The following is a 15216-nucleotide window of genomic DNA, read 5'->3' on the forward strand; positions in this document are numbered from 1 at the left end:
AAAAATTTACAATTTGGACCTTGAAAGTGGCAATGAAATAAGACATGGCAAGGTTGTTGGTCCAATTATGAGAACCATAGAGCTAAATATGAAAGATGATGGGTAGAAAGTTATAAATGAAAATTGGATATGTCCTATCATTCATTAACTCATTCATTTAACAAATAATTGCTTCCATAAGATGAGCTTTTGCAGACCTTAGGAACACAAATAATGGCTAGAAAGATAGGGTGCATTTAGGGGTTAGCAAGGTGAAGTGAGATAAAGCAAGGCATTTAAAGCAGATAAGAGGCCAGACCAGGCAATAAGTATTGGAATAAGATAAGACAGGAACTAGAACCAGGTGGGGATCAGCACTGTCTGTAAATGAAAAGTAGTACTGCAAGGGTATCCTGGGCTTCTGCTTTGGGTAAAAACAGAGAGGTGATATGTTCCCTGATTGGTGTTTAATCTGATGAAGCATGGCTGACCTCACCACAGAAATCTGGCCATGAGGTAGATCACACAAGATGGATGTGGGTAGGATTTCTCTACCGAGAAAAGCAACACTTGGTCTCCCTGTTGGGAAACCACAGGAAGTCCAAGGAATTGCAGACTGGACTTAAGTCAGTAGGTCTCAGACCATCTCTGAATCTCTACTTCCCAACAGAGTTGTGTCCTTGCTGGCATGCAGTATTTGTGGAAAGATAAGATAAAGCAGTTTGCACTAATGGGTTAATAACTGATAAGGGCTTTAATACTCAGTTCTCCTTCAAAAGGCATTCATAATTTAATAAGGATAGCCTTTCCTCAAGGGATGAATTTTAGGCAAGAGATCATTTGTTTGGGGCATGGGAGCTTTTATACAAGTCTACACTCTTTTCCTAAAGAGCTGAATTCATCTTTATGCCTCAGCCATTCCAGATGTAAATCTAAGCCCTAAATGATAGGGTGTTTTTAAACTTGTTATTAAACAAGTTCATAATAGAAAAATTAGGAAATACAAATAATCATAAAGAAAAGTTTTAATGCCGTGCAATTCCATCACCAGAAATAATCTGTTAATATTGTAGTATATATCCTTCCAGATTTTTCTCTGCATATATTTTTTCCTATAAGAATATTTTGGGATCATACCATAATACTAAACTTGCTTTTTTCTTAAATGTACTATATCCACTCATTAAATATCTGAGTACCTAATGTTCTAGGTACTGGGGAATCCAGTGGCAAACCAGGAAGCCAAGGTCCTCACTTTCATAATGCTTACTTTCAAATGGGGCAGGCCATACCCAAAAAAATACCAAATATGAACCATGGTGAAAATAAATGATGTGGGCAATTTTAGATGGGGTGTCAGAGGTGGGAGAAGCATGTTACAAAGAGTCACTTAAATTTAAGTTCTTGAGATTCAAAGGCCTGCGTACAGGCTACACAAGAGCTATCGTGTTCTGCCATTGAGGCTGAAGTATCCAGTTTTGAATGCTGCCAAGAGAGCATATGATGAGGGCAGAAGCTGGGAAAGGAGAGGAGTCAGGCCATTTCAAGCCTGTTTTTGGTCATTTCAAGCCTGAAGGGCTTAAGCATTAAATCATTCAAATGGAAACCCTAAATGGGAAACTGGATATAGGAATCTGGAGTTTAGACCCTGATATATAAGTCTGGTATTCGTGAGTGTAAACTTATTTGTGGAGAGTATAAATGAAGAAGAGATGGGGTCCCAGCCTTGAGGCATTTCTACTTAGAAGTTGAAGAGAGGTGAAAAATTATAAAGCTGACTATGTAGTCTCAAGTGTCTGATGAGGTAGGAAAAAAGCCTAGAAATGTCTTGTCACTGAGGTAATGCCAACGTCACTTGTTAAATGTTGGTGAGTTTCAATAGAATGAGAACAGAAAAATAATCACTGGATTTAACAACTACTAATTAATAACCAACTTAGTCAATAAATATTCTACAGCATCATTTTTTTTTTAAGTTTATTGGTGTAACATTGGTTAATACAATCATATAATTTTCAGGGGTACAGTATCATTTGACATTTGTATATTCTATTGTGTTCACCACCCAAAGTAGTTTCCTTCAGCTACCATATATTTGATTATAGCATCACTTTGAATGGCTGCAGAGAATTCCATTGTATGGCTGTACCAAAATCTGCTCAACCAGTCCCACTGTTGAATTCTTAGATTCGCAAACCTTTAGAATCATAAAGCTGTCTTGAGTTGGAATTGCTGGATTTAAAGCCTTTTTGTACAGCTACCAACTTCTGTCTAGAAAGGCTTTACTAAATTCTACTACTCCAAGGAAATACAGTAATTGTAAAACAAAAAACAAAAAACTTTGTCATTTCGATGGGTGATATGTGGTATCTTTTATTTGCAATTTGCATTTTTATTAATGAAGTCTTACATGTTGATCATTTGTTATTAATAGTCTGCCCGTATCTCTTGCCCCAAATGAGTTGTTACAGGGCAAACTGTGTAGTAAAATATCCGGAAGACTGAAATACTGGTTTAGTGAAGTGAAAAAATCAGATTAACATAGGTTTTAATCAAGTTGTGACTATACTAGCTGTGTGACCTTGGTCAGGTAACTTCTCAGGTCCCATTTTGTCTGTGAAATGGGGATCAGTTCTACCTTTAAGTGTTGTGTACAATGAAGGAAATAACGAACATAATGCTGGAAATTATGCCAATTATGATGATACTTGCCCTAACGAAGAAGTAACCACACCACTGCACAGGAATCTAAAAAACAGACTGTAGGGTAGTTGATTTTTAAAAACTAAGATGCTGTTTCTGGCATTTCCACTATCCCATTCCAATTCCTGCCCCTCCTTCCGGCCGTTAGTGGTGTCACCATGGCAACGAGCACGCGCTGCCCAAGGCAGTTACCGATCTCTGCCACTTCCCTCTCCGCGGACCAGCGACTCCACGGCGCGTCCCACCCACCTGGTGTCGGACTGATCGCCCTCGGCCTGAGGGATAGGGGCCAAGGGGCAGCATGGCTAAGGCGGCAGCCCCTTCGCCGCTGGAAGACTTGGACCTGAGCGGAGAGGAGGTTCAGCGGCTCACCTCCGCCTTTCAGGACCCCAAGTTCCGGCGAATGTTCTCAGAGTACGCCGAGGAGCTCACCGATCCCGAGAACCGGCGGCGCTACGAGGAAGAGATCACTGCGCTGGAGCGCGAGCGCGGAGTGGAAGTGCGGTTCGTGCACCCCGAGCCCGGCCATGTGCTGCGCACCAGCCTGGACGGGGCGCGGCGCTGCTTCGTGAATGTGTGCAGCAACGCTCTGGTGGGCGCACCCACCAGTCAGCCAAGCTCCGGGAGTGCGCCCGCCGGCAGCCAGTGGTCCCTGCCCTATAGCCTGGCGCCCGGCCGTGAGTATGCGGGGGCGCGGAGCACCCGCTACACGGTCTACGACGTGGTCTTCCACCCAGACGCGCTAGAGTTGGCCCGGCGCCACGAGCCCTTCCTCCAGATGCTGGACGCCATGGCCCTGGAAGCCGTCGAGAAGCAGTTCGGCGTGAAGTTAGACCACAGAAATGCCAAGACCCTGAAGATCAAATATAAGGGGACTCCGGAGGCCGCCGTGCTGCGAACGCCCCTGCCCGGGGGTGTCCCCACCAGGCCCGAGGGGGAACTAGAGAGCCCTCTTCCGGATTTTCCCTACCCCTACCGGTGCCCGGCGGCCGCTGGGAACTCTGTGGGCCCTGAGCCCCCGGCGCCCTCCACTCCAGAGGCGGTCTCACAGCCCGCCCCCACCGAGCCTCGCTACAGCGTGGTGCAGCGCCACCACGTGGACCTCCAGGATTACCGCTACTCCCGGGACTCGGCCCCCAGCACGGTGCCCCAGGAGCTGGTGGTCACCATCGAGCTGCCGTTGTTGCGCTCGGCGGAGCAGGCGGCGCTGGAAGTGACGGGAAAGCTACTGTGCCTCGACTCGAGAAAACCCGACTACCGGCTGCGGCTCTCGCTCCCGTACCTGGTGGACGACAGCCGCGGCAAGGCGCAGTTCAACAAGGCCCGGCGACAGCTGGTGGTCACGCTGCCCGTGGCTCTGTCCGCGGTGCGCCGGGAGCCCATCGCGGCGCCGGAAGAGTCGGCTGACCGGTCCGGAACTGACGGCGCGGCCTGCGCTTCCGCTTGCGAGGGGGAGGCAGGCCCGGCGGGGGTTCGCGCAGGAGACGAAGGCTCGGATCCCAGCCGAACTGGGGCTGCGGACGCCGGATTCACCACCCCGGGCGTCACTGGGGAGGAGCTCGTCTCCGTACTGAAGGAGCAGGACTTTGGCGGGCAAGCAGTGTCGACAGTGGGCATCGGGGAGAAACCGCTTTCCGGAACAGGGAGCTCACCTGGGGACAGTGGCGGAGGCTCCCCTTGTACTTCTTCCAAGGACCTTGACAGAGGGTCTTCTGCAGCAAGAGGGAGTGCGCGCAGAGATCTCAGCGTTGAGACACACGTGGCCAGGGAAGGCACGGGCATCGAGCCTTCTAATCCAGCCATGGGTGATCTCGGGACCCACAGCAGGGAACCCTTGTGCCCTCCTTTGCAGTGTAATCAGGATGAAGTATGCTTGACGCTGCTAATTCAAGTGCCTCGGATCCAGCCGCAAAGTCTTCAAGGGAATGTGACTCCCCTCTGGTACAAATTGTGCTTTTCCACTGAAGACTTAGTTTATTATTCTTTCTTTTTGCAGTTTGCTTCAGAGAATAAATTGAGTACCAAAGAACCAGTGGTTAGCATTTCTTCAAACAATGCAGTGATAGAACTGGCCAAATCTGCAGAGTGCTATGGACATTGGAGAGAGTGGTATTATGGTTTAAACAGCGATTCTTTGGAGGTAACAGTTCTTCCTAGATCCTTAATATTTGAAATAATCCATCCCACTTTTTACATCTGCTATTACAGGGATCCTCTCAGCTTATCCTAAACAAAGCGTTTTCCATTATATAACTTGTCTCGAAACTGATACACGTGATGCAAAATATCAGTGCGCGTTAAACGCGTATTGGGAAGAAAATAAAAACACGCATCCCCTCTGATGGATAGTTTTCAAGTCTTCAAAATTGCCTTTAATGTAGTTGTTTCCCTGGAATCCACTGACTCTGAAGGAAGACCTGAATGGATTCCCAGGATCCACAGACCTCTAAACCTATGCAAAAAGTTGAGGGTGCTTTCTGCTAGGAAGAAGGGCTATAACTAGTCATATTCTCAAAGGGATTTATGACCCAAATAGATTTAAGAGGCACTTTGTTAATAGCCATATATTTTAAGTTGGCAAATAACTGTCCCACCGTAGAAAGTAAGAAATTTACTTCCGGAGAGCCAAAGTATCTTAGCCAGTGTCACAATTCTTGTGTAGGAAAACAAACTCAAAACCAGGTGTGAATCTAAATTCCTTGCCCTTTGGACCATATAGTAGTGCTGCTTGATTTTAGTCACTGATTGTTGGTGGGGTTATCTTTAGGTGGGTGTTATATTACATTAAAATTACCTCTTTTTGCGTGTTTTAATCATCTTTAGGTCCCTGCTAGTATTTGCCACAATGGCTAACATTTAACAGTGTAATATAAACATTTATCAAACTACTGCACGTAGGTCTGTTACACCTCTTCTGGACAAATACTCTAGAACTGGGCTGAGCGTTACCTAATTTACTTAGGCTATAATTTTGATGAATAATTCAGTATGTATTATTGTAGTTGCTACTATTTTTTTTAGGTGTTTGAGATTCTTGAATTTCAGATTCATACTGCAGTACTATGGCAAATATTGAAAAAACTTGAAATTTGAAGTTCTAAGAACTTCTTAAACTTGTAAATGAACAGTTAATTAGTGGTTTTGATTGAGGTTTGTATCAGTGTTACATGTAATTTTTAAAAGCCCTTTCAACATATTCAAGGGTTTATTCCCAGAAGAACACTAGTTGCACAGATTATATAATAAAAAGTAATTTTTAATTTAAAAATTTGGGACTTTAACCTGCTAGAAATGTTCACTTCTTCTCATTATTTTTCTAGAAATTAGCTAATAAGTTACATTTATATTTTATGAGCAATATCTTCTGTGAAAAGTGGTTAATTTGAAACCCACTGAAAGTGGTAAAATAAGTAGCCGGGGCTAGGTAAAATACTTTGTGAGAATATAGAATAGGAAATTGACTATCTGTTTATGTCATTAGAAGGGGGAAATTTAGGAAAGGGCTGTTGTTTTCCTGTAATTGTTTTAATAAATGTGAAAATAACTCACAATAAGGGAATAAAGCTTTGTGGACCAGCAGTTGAGAGAATACTAAAGAATATATTTTAATCAGGTTTTCTAGGATGCTAACATTATTTCAGCAAAGAAACTAGATGAAAATGAGATTATGGCCACTGTGTTTTATATCTTTGAATCCTGAAATAGATCTATAATTTCTTTGTTAATCATCACATTTACTAAGGCTAATAGAACCATAATCAATTTTCTTCTTTACATTTCACTGTCACTGGATCAGGCTCAGTATTAAAGTAAAATTTTTAAAAATCACAAGAGTAGTGGGTGAGTAGACAGATAATATATCATGATTATATCATATGCATTATATGAAAACAATTATAATGTAAAAAGGCGGATTTGTAACTGTCAAGGTCAGAATTGTTACTTTACCCATAAACAAATACAAATTATATTTATATAAGCCTTAAATAACCACTAGGAATTTTCCTAAAGCTTTAGGACCACTGAATTCAGTATCTTTTATAGTAAAATCAGTCATTAGAATGTGAAGACAGTAGGCAAATCGTTTATATTTTAATCATAACCATTTCCATTAGAAATATATATTATTTTTCCTTGGGTTAACTAGAGACTAAACTATTTGGTGTATTTTTTGCAATTAATGTGTAAGTCTTTTCCAGAGACATGAAACTTAGAAATGCTTTTGATGGGAATGTTTCTATACTACAGTGTTATTCCAGACCTTCAGATAATAGCAAGGCAAAGTACTCCAAAAGTAAAATTTTTCTGTTCCCAAAGTTCGTTTTTGTTTGGTAGTTGTTCTCAAGTTCAAATACTGTTTAATAGACGAAAACTTGAAAATTCTCTCTTTCCGATTTCCTCCTCTATTTAGACCAAATAATGAATTGTTTTTATTTGTAATTATAAAATTTATTTATATGAAAGTACAGAAGAAAATACTTTTATTTTGGGCAACAATGGATTTTATGAATTTTAAATACAGATATTTCTTCAACACCCTAACTATATACCTATACTCACTTGACGTGAATATAAACAAATTGCTTTGGGATTTTTGTGAAAGTAATTTTGCTTTTCTTAATAGTTTGGAAATCTACCTCATTCTTATAAATAGCTATATGCTAGTGTCACACTGCATTATCTCATTGCTTAAAAATAGAATATACTTCTCTTAAATATTATTCTTGGCTCTTACCTAGCCAAGAACTAAAAGGCAAACCAGTCACACAAAATTTGAGTAGATCCTGTCATGTATATTTCTTAGCTGACTCATTAAGAAGTGTTCTAAAATTGAATTACATTTTATAGCTGGCACTGCATTAATATAGCCCTAGAGGTGATGTTATTCTTATATTAAGAGGGAAAAAAAAAAAGAAAATACCATTTGTAAGATTATCTACGAGAGGAAGCATACCTCAGATTTAATAGACACCTAGAAAAGGAACTAAGACATTTTAGGGTCTTTTCCCATATGTGTATGTACTCTTGCTGTTCTTATTGCTGTGTACAATACTGTTTTTTTTGGCCAAGAAAGCATAGGAATAACATTAAAATAAACCTTTGAAGAGTATAATCTTGAACCGTGTGAGAACTTTTATGAGCTGTTTTTAGATACCAACTGTGTCAAAGATGCCCTATAAAGCAGAGTATTTATTTTTTTTATTTTAGGAAAGGTTGTTTGTCAATGAAGAAAATGTTAATGAGTTTCTTGCCGAGGTCCTGAACTCTCCATTCAAACAGTCAATGCCCCTAACCCCACCATTAATTGAAGTTCTTCATGTCACTGATAATAAGATTCAAATTCATGCAAAGGTAAGGATTTTTGTGGATTTAATAAAATAGTGACTATAAGACCAGTTTAAAGCCTAATAACTTTAATTCTTGATGTCGTAACTGTAAACTAAACGTACATAATAGCTGGGGAGAGCAATGTTAAGAGGAATAAAGACTTTTTTAGATGTATTTTACTATGTGCTAAACACTGTGCAGTTCATTTTCACATGTTATCCCATTTAATCCCAAAACTGTCCAATGAAGAAAAGAGAGAAACTAACATTTGGGAAGTTAGTCCAGGGACAAGCAAGTCTTTTTGACTCTCAAACCGTGGGAACTAGGTCATAGTTTGTTTATTCTTTCTAGTTGAATCTTAAGCTTGGTTATTTTTATAATCTTCATTATCAGACACAGAAATAATTTAGTAACTAGCAAATTTGACATATATGAATTGGGGGGAGAGTGGCTCTGAAGGATCACAGAAATTCAAGAAAATTCAAGAAATTTAAGAATGCCTTTATAAGAATGACGGCTAAAGGGTTTGTAGGCCAGGATTATTTTATCCTGAGGGAGATGAGTCATTGAAAGGGTTTAATCAGAGAATTATTGCCAGGTTTACATCGTCAGTAATGTAATGACTGGCAGCATTTGGAAGATGACTTTGAGGAGGAAGAAACCTCTCTGCAGTTCTGCAAGAGTTATTCCCTTATGACTTTTTAAAAAAAATTTCCAGAGGATGCTACAATTTAATTTTCTATTTGTTTCAAAGAATTATTAATTTGTTGTTTTTCTTGGGCATAGTTGCAAGAATGTAGTAACTCTGAGCAGCTTCATGAAAAAGAAGAAAGAATCAATGAAGGAAGTCATCTAACTGAAAAAGAAAACACGGAACATCTTACCACCTCAACAACTGATTCTGATTCATCTGTAGCAGTTCTAGTAGAAACAGATAGTTGTGGTTCAGTTGCACACTTGCAACAAGAGTCTCTTGATGTTTCTCAAATGCTATGTGGAAAGTCTCAGCACGCTGAGTCAAAAATGGAATCTGAATTTATGAAAAAAAAAGGTGCTATTTACTCAAACGAGGAAAAAGATAATTTAAAAGAACCAGTAATAACTGAAGAGAAAGAAGTAGATGGAAATCACCTATCTTCCTTATCAGTTCACAGTATACATCGTTTTGACCACATAAAAGAAACCAACATGCAGGATGGTAGTGTGCAGATTATTAAAGATCATGTGACTCATTGCACATTCAGTTTTCAGAATTCTTTGCTCTATGACTTGGATTAATTCTATATAATTTTAGAATGTAAAAGTTAAGAAAAAAATTTTGGGACTTAAAATAGATTCTATTTCTGATAACTACTATCTTAAACTGAAAGTATTCAAGAAATTGAAATTTGCAGTTTTGATTCTAATGGGGAAACTGGAGGTATTTGTTTTTGCATATGCAGTTTATACAGTTTCCTAAATTATAGATGTAAGTTTTGTGATTCCTCAGATAGATGTATATTTTTTCTAATTAAACATTCAGTTTTAATATAACCTGTATATATGTACTTCTGTGATGTTTTTGGCCTCTTTTTTACCATTACTTTAATAAAATTTCGAAATATTTAAGTCGTGTCTGTCACAAAAATTCTCAAGTATGCAATTAACTAGAAATATGAGTGTGGGGGGTAGGTAGAATCTCAAAACTGTTTATAAGTCTCACTGAATAGGACGTATTTATTCTTGAAATATCTTCAGAACTTTACTCACCAAAATTAATGATTCAAACAATTACAGTACAAATAGTCTTAATGAAATTCAGTATTTTTGCTTCAATTCTATTTTACTCTTCATGTCTGTCACAGAAAATAAATGTGTGTGTATATATGATACAAGTTATTTAGTACTTTGAAAATTTGTTTTTATAAAGAGTTTTTTGAAAGTTACTATTACAGTATTAAAACACCTCTCGGTCTTAGAGTACATTTATGAATTTTAAAACAGGACAATTAAAAAACCTGGAAATTTGCTTCAACAGGAAAATTGTCAAGTGTTTTCGAATCAATTTGTTTTATAATAACTAAAAGAGGACAGCAGATAATGTATCTGTGGCTATTATTTTGTGGAATACTATTTTTGAGGCCAGAGGAAAATCCTAATAGATTTGTTTCTCACAAATTTTTTTAGGATAGCACGAAAGAAAATGTAAAAGGAAAATATCTGTTGACCTAATCCCTAGCCCCAAAGGCCATGAGCTGATCTATATGTTCCAGAAACAGCTACCAATTTAAACAAACCTCTGGCCTTACCTTAGTCCCGGAAATTACCTAATATCTTTAGTTCTTTGAACTGGGAGGTCAGATTAGAGTACCAAAAACTGGTACAAATTCTGGCAATTCATCTTGATTTACATTTATAATCCTGATAAAATGTGAAACCAGACTGGGCTGAGGGCAGTATAAATGTAGCTCATAAAACAGGAGAACTATTTGCCCCAATGTAAATGACCATATCCATTTTTCAACCATAATATGAATCTTAATTTGATGCAATAATAATTTTGAAACTGTCCACTTAAGTTTTCTTAAATTGAAACGACTAATTGTAATAGCTACACAGATATTACTCTGAATAAGTTTTGGTTGAATGCAATTGTATGCTCTTAAGGGAAATTTCAATAAATGTAGAGTAAATTTTAAGTAAATTTTAAGTAAATAGTAAATTTTGTTTCCTATTATTTACTGTGTCTGTCCTTTTAAAAAAGTATGATTTGGGTTAAATAAAGGTACTAGAACATCTTTCGTTTTGGCATGACTGAACTTTGTATTATTTCTGGCTGTATTTCACTTACAGCAGATTTTATTGTTCATCTGTGCCCGGCTAATTTGAAAGCTAGTTTCTTCTAAAGGGAGTAAATGCATTGTCAAGGGCTGGGTTTTAGTTCCAATTCAGTTCTACAATGTACAGATAGTAAATATGAAAAGGAAATGCTAACTTTAAAATTTCAAGAATGTCTTTACTGAATTTTGGTGTAAAGAGTAAACAAAATTTATTCTGCAAAATGATTAGGAACCTTTTTATGCAAAAAATGAGTATTTTATTTTGGCAGCACTAAAAGAAAAAAGGAAACCACTGTATTTCTACATTGAGGTGAAAAAAGTGTTTAAACGTTCTTATCAAATACATTCCAAAAGAAAGTGTGTTCTATGAATGTTCCAAAGCACAGGCAAATCCTAACACAATAATACAGGAATCTGTAATACTGAAAATGACTGTTTTTGACAGGGTGTTTAACAAACAAACTTTTGAATTATAAAACTAGTGAAGCAATCCCTTCCTAATAACTGTCCAAAAGTGAAACTGGGCTTGTTCCATTAATACTATAACATTTCATTGTAATACTTTTTACTGCCATGACAATTTTAAATAAATTTTGCTGTACTTAAAATAAGTTTTGAAAGTGGAAAAGTGTACAAAGTTCCAGATAAAAAGATTGATAGATGTAGTTTAAATTTCACCTCTTCTCTCACAATAACAATTACCTTTAGCAGATACAGATTGACCTTTAAAACCCGATTACCTTTAGCCGATACAGATTGAGCTTTAAAACCCAACTCCCAAAATGAAAACTTGTGTTTTAAATCTTAATCAGACATAAAAGGAAAAGATTACTATATTTGGACACCTTTTACAACATTTTTTTTGTTTGTATTAAAGCAGAAACCAGGCCCTAAACTCTTATTCAACTGTCTATCTTGTTTGGGCAAATTATCAAAAATAGAAGACTGTCACTTTTGCTTTTGTAATTGTGATTTTTCACTGCAGTCTTCTATAACTTTTACAGAGTTCATGGTCCCTAATATCTCCCCACCCTCCATTTTTCCTAGGTGGGGAAACGGCTGCCATAAACTTCTCACTGATCATTAGAGTTTCTGGAAACAAGTACTGTTTGTTATTATTTAAGAGTGACTCAATTTGGGCACTCTGGGTAAATGGTCTACAGGTTTTCTTGTGGTGCATACCACAGTCTCCAGCATGAAAAATCCTAGGTACTTGAGGAACCAGCACTTTCCAGAATTTTGGAAGACAAGATACAGTCAAATATTGAAGAGTCCAGTCCCAGTTATAATCATCGTAAGTACAGAAAGTGTCTGTGCATTCAATCAGTTTCTGATATGCGTCCGGAGTCAGGGCTAGTCCCATATTGTGCTCTGTGGATTTCCAAGTTTTCACATCTACCTTGTCGGCAATGCCATAGAAACTGCGACTAGCTGTATAGGTGCCCAGGGAGAGAACATCACACTCAGGACACTCTTGCTGCTTTAATTTCCACATCTTTTTGAAGACGTGGTAAAAGTCTGGGGCCAAGTAGTGGTCCTCCTCTAGGAAAAGTATGAGGCCAGCATAGTCTCGAAGAACTTTGACTCTTTCCCATACAAAATGCAGCTTCCACCACCAATGGTGTTTGGTTTGGGAGAACTTGGCCTCTCTATAATGGCCAAAGGAATCAGGATACTCAGCATTAATGCATCCCATCTTCAAAGCTGCATTCTTCCCCAGATCTCTTGGGCAATCTCTGGGGTCACTGCCAGGAAACTCGTTGGGGTACAACTGAATGCTAAAAGGAAAGAACACCTGCAGAACCGGACAGAAATCGACCCCAGCGATCAGGTGATTGATCTCTGTCGACCAGAAGTCATGACTAAAGATAACGAGGACGTTGTCAATGCCCTGGGCTTTTCGAAGTGAGTCCAGGAGCAGTTTGAGGTAATCCGGCCGGTTATGCACTTGAACCACCAGCACTAGCTCTCGGGGAGTCCAGGAGCCGGCCTTATCTACATTCCTCAGCGTCTGGTCAAAGTTCAGCTGGTACACCAGGGACCGGTACCGCAGCGTCAGGTTGTCCGCCTCGGGCTGGGGGGCCGCCGCGACCAAAGGAGCCGCCGACTCATTGGAGACCCGGCGGATGCCTACAGACACGGCGGGATGGTCCCCGCCCCGGCCACCCGCACCCCGTGCTGGCTCAGCATCCAGCAGTGGCGGGGCGAGGGCCTCGTTCTTCCTTTGTCGCCCATTGCTGCTCCAGAGGACGAAGCCGCAGGCGGCCACCACCAGCGTCAGGATCAGCACCTTCCGCTTGTAGATGCGGAACCTCATGGTCTCCAGGGCCGAGAGCGCAGGGAGGCGGTTGCGGAAAGGAGCTAGCGGCTTCTGCAAGGAAGGGGCGGGCCGGCGGCGGTAATCGCCTTGGCCTGCAGCAGTCGGAACTGGCCCCCGCGGCTACCCTCGCTAACTCATCCCCGGCCCCGGGAGTACTGGGGCCCGAAGGCGCTCAGCTTCCCTGCGCTGCCCGGGCTCCACACATCCTCGCCTGGCAGCTGCAGCTCCGGCAGCGGCCCCGCCGCTAAGAGCCGCGGCTCAGAGTCGCCTCGGTCCTCTCCATTCAGCATGGGTCCCGGAAGAAGCCCCGCCGCGGCCCTACTGCACCCCAGCTTCGTTACCTGCGCCTCCAGCGGCCCTGCGTCCTCTGCGCCCTCATCCTTACGCGGGCCACAGATGGCCAAGACGCAGCCTTGCCGGACTCCGGCGGCTACCCTTCTGACAACCCACCACCCGCACGCCGAGCGCGGAGGCCCTCGGGCCCACACCCCTCTGGCCCGCCCCTTGGGTGATTGGTTGGCGCTTCCCCGACGCGTACCCAGGTGCCCGGCCGTCGCTGCCTCCTGCCTATTGGTTCGTGGCCCTGTCGCTCAAGGTTCATTTCCTATTTCCGCTTCTTTCCTCCTTTTCCTGTTAGCCACGAGCGGAGCAAGGCAAGGGACGTGAACGCTGAGTTAACCGGTAAGCTAACATCGAGAGTGTAGTGGTTCCCACGGGAACTTCCATTGTTCAGAATTCGGGGAATGACTAGGCATTTGTAGGAAAAGGAGAGCGAGACCCACTGCCTTACCTGGGTAGAGTTTAAGAACTAATTTCTCCCTTCAGGAAAGGGGTTTTAAGCATGGCGGCTGCTGGGCCGCGAGGCACTTGTTTAAGGACACGTCAGCTTTCAGGGCGGCTGAGGGGTGATTGTTCTCCGGAGGGGAAAAGTGAAACCAGACTCCTGTGGTTCTCAGAGAAGGAACGAGGCGGGTCGTGGCAGTAGCTACTCCGCATACTGATCCAGGCTTACCAAGGAGCTGGAACATGGAGGAAGAGGGTACGAGAAAGAGTCGAAAAGAAACTCTAGCCTTAGCCCTCTCTCTCTGCGGAATAAAATTAAACACCACTACGCTTTTCTTTATGAGCAGTCACAGTAAAGTAATTCCCAGACCACGTTGTACTGGAACCCTATGCAGCTGCTTTTGATTTTTTTTTTTTTTAGTATCCTATAAATGCTCCAATAATTTAAGTATTCCAAAAAGGCGTTCACTTGGATGTCCATTTACGCACATGGAAAATGAGTACTTGGTGGATTTATACATTACTGATTCATGTGTTTTTCTATATTTGTAAAGCATTTTTACTTTTCAAAATGTTTAACGCCTGCTATATTTTAAATATTACCAGTGTTCATCGTGTAGACAGCTCTACTGCAAAGATGGTCAATGTGCCTAAAACCCGAAGGACTTTCTGTAAGAAGTGTGGCAAGCATCAGCCTCACAAAGTGACCCAGTATAAGAAGGGCAAGGATTCCCTGTATGCCCAGGGAAAAAGGCGCTATGATCGGAAGCAGAGTGGCTATGGTGGGCAGACGAAGCCGATTTTCCGGAAGAAGGCTAAAACCACAAAGAAGATTGTGCTGAGGCTTGAATGTGTGGAGCCTAACTGCAGATCCAAGAGGATGCTGGCCATTAAGAGATGCAAGCATTTTGAACTTGGAGGAGATAAGAAGAGAAAGGGCCAAGTGATCCAGTTCTAAGCTTTGGGGTTCTTTTGAGAGAGAAATGTTGAAACTATAGAACCTGTACGAAAATAAATGCAGATATTCTTGATCATATCTTGTGTTTTCTAAATTAAAAAATAACTAAATTGTAAATGAATTAAGGTTTGTCTTCTCGAATATTAAATTTAGTTCCAGAAGAATTGGAATTTTGTATTTATATATAATATAAAGAGGGAAGGAGTCCTACCTTGAACTTTACAACTAGGTTACAGAGATAAGTCACAATAGGGAAAATATTGGTATTTTACTTTTTCTGGTCAGTTTCAAATATATATGTTGGATGGATTCATAAACGTGATTGA

The 15216-nt window shown here is 41.0% G+C and overlaps 3 protein-coding genes across 3 annotated transcripts; 2 read left to right on the top strand and 1 right to left on the bottom strand.

Moving 5' to 3' along the window:
- Positions 1-1996: 1996 nt before the first annotated feature.
- Positions 1997-9618, top strand: DNAAF2 (dynein axonemal assembly factor 2). Its single transcript, XM_039856736.1, has 3 exons — positions 1997-4822; positions 7891-8034; positions 8797-9618. The coding sequence occupies exons 1-3, from the start codon at positions 2984-2986 to the stop codon at positions 9286-9288; spliced, it is 2475 nt and encodes an 824-aa protein (XP_039712670.1). The 5' UTR covers positions 1997-2983; the 3' UTR covers positions 9289-9618.
- A 1366-nt stretch (positions 9619-10984) lies between these two features.
- On the bottom strand, positions 10985-13597 carry MGAT2 (alpha-1,6-mannosyl-glycoprotein 2-beta-N-acetylglucosaminyltransferase). The gene has a single exon (XM_039856742.1). It carries the CDS (start codon positions 13144-13146, stop codon positions 11806-11808), a length of 1341 nt encoding a protein of 446 aa, XP_039712676.1. The 5' UTR covers positions 13147-13597; the 3' UTR covers positions 10985-11805.
- Positions 13598-13681: 84 nt separating this feature from the next.
- On the top strand, positions 13682-14968 carry RPL36AL (ribosomal protein L36a like). The gene is made up of 2 exons (XM_039856746.1): positions 13682-13830; positions 14539-14968. The coding sequence occupies exon 2, from the start codon at positions 14570-14572 to the stop codon at positions 14888-14890; it is 321 nt and encodes a 106-aa protein (XP_039712680.1). The 5' UTR covers positions 13682-13830; positions 14539-14569; the 3' UTR covers positions 14891-14968.
- Positions 14969-15216: the final 248 nt, after the last annotated feature.

This window comes from Pteropus medius, unplaced genomic scaffold (assembly GCF_902729225.1).
Source record: "Pteropus medius unplaced genomic scaffold, Ma_sr-lr_union100, whole genome shotgun sequence".
In the NCBI taxonomy this organism is placed as follows: domain Eukaryota; kingdom Metazoa; phylum Chordata; class Mammalia; order Chiroptera; family Pteropodidae; genus Pteropus; species Pteropus medius.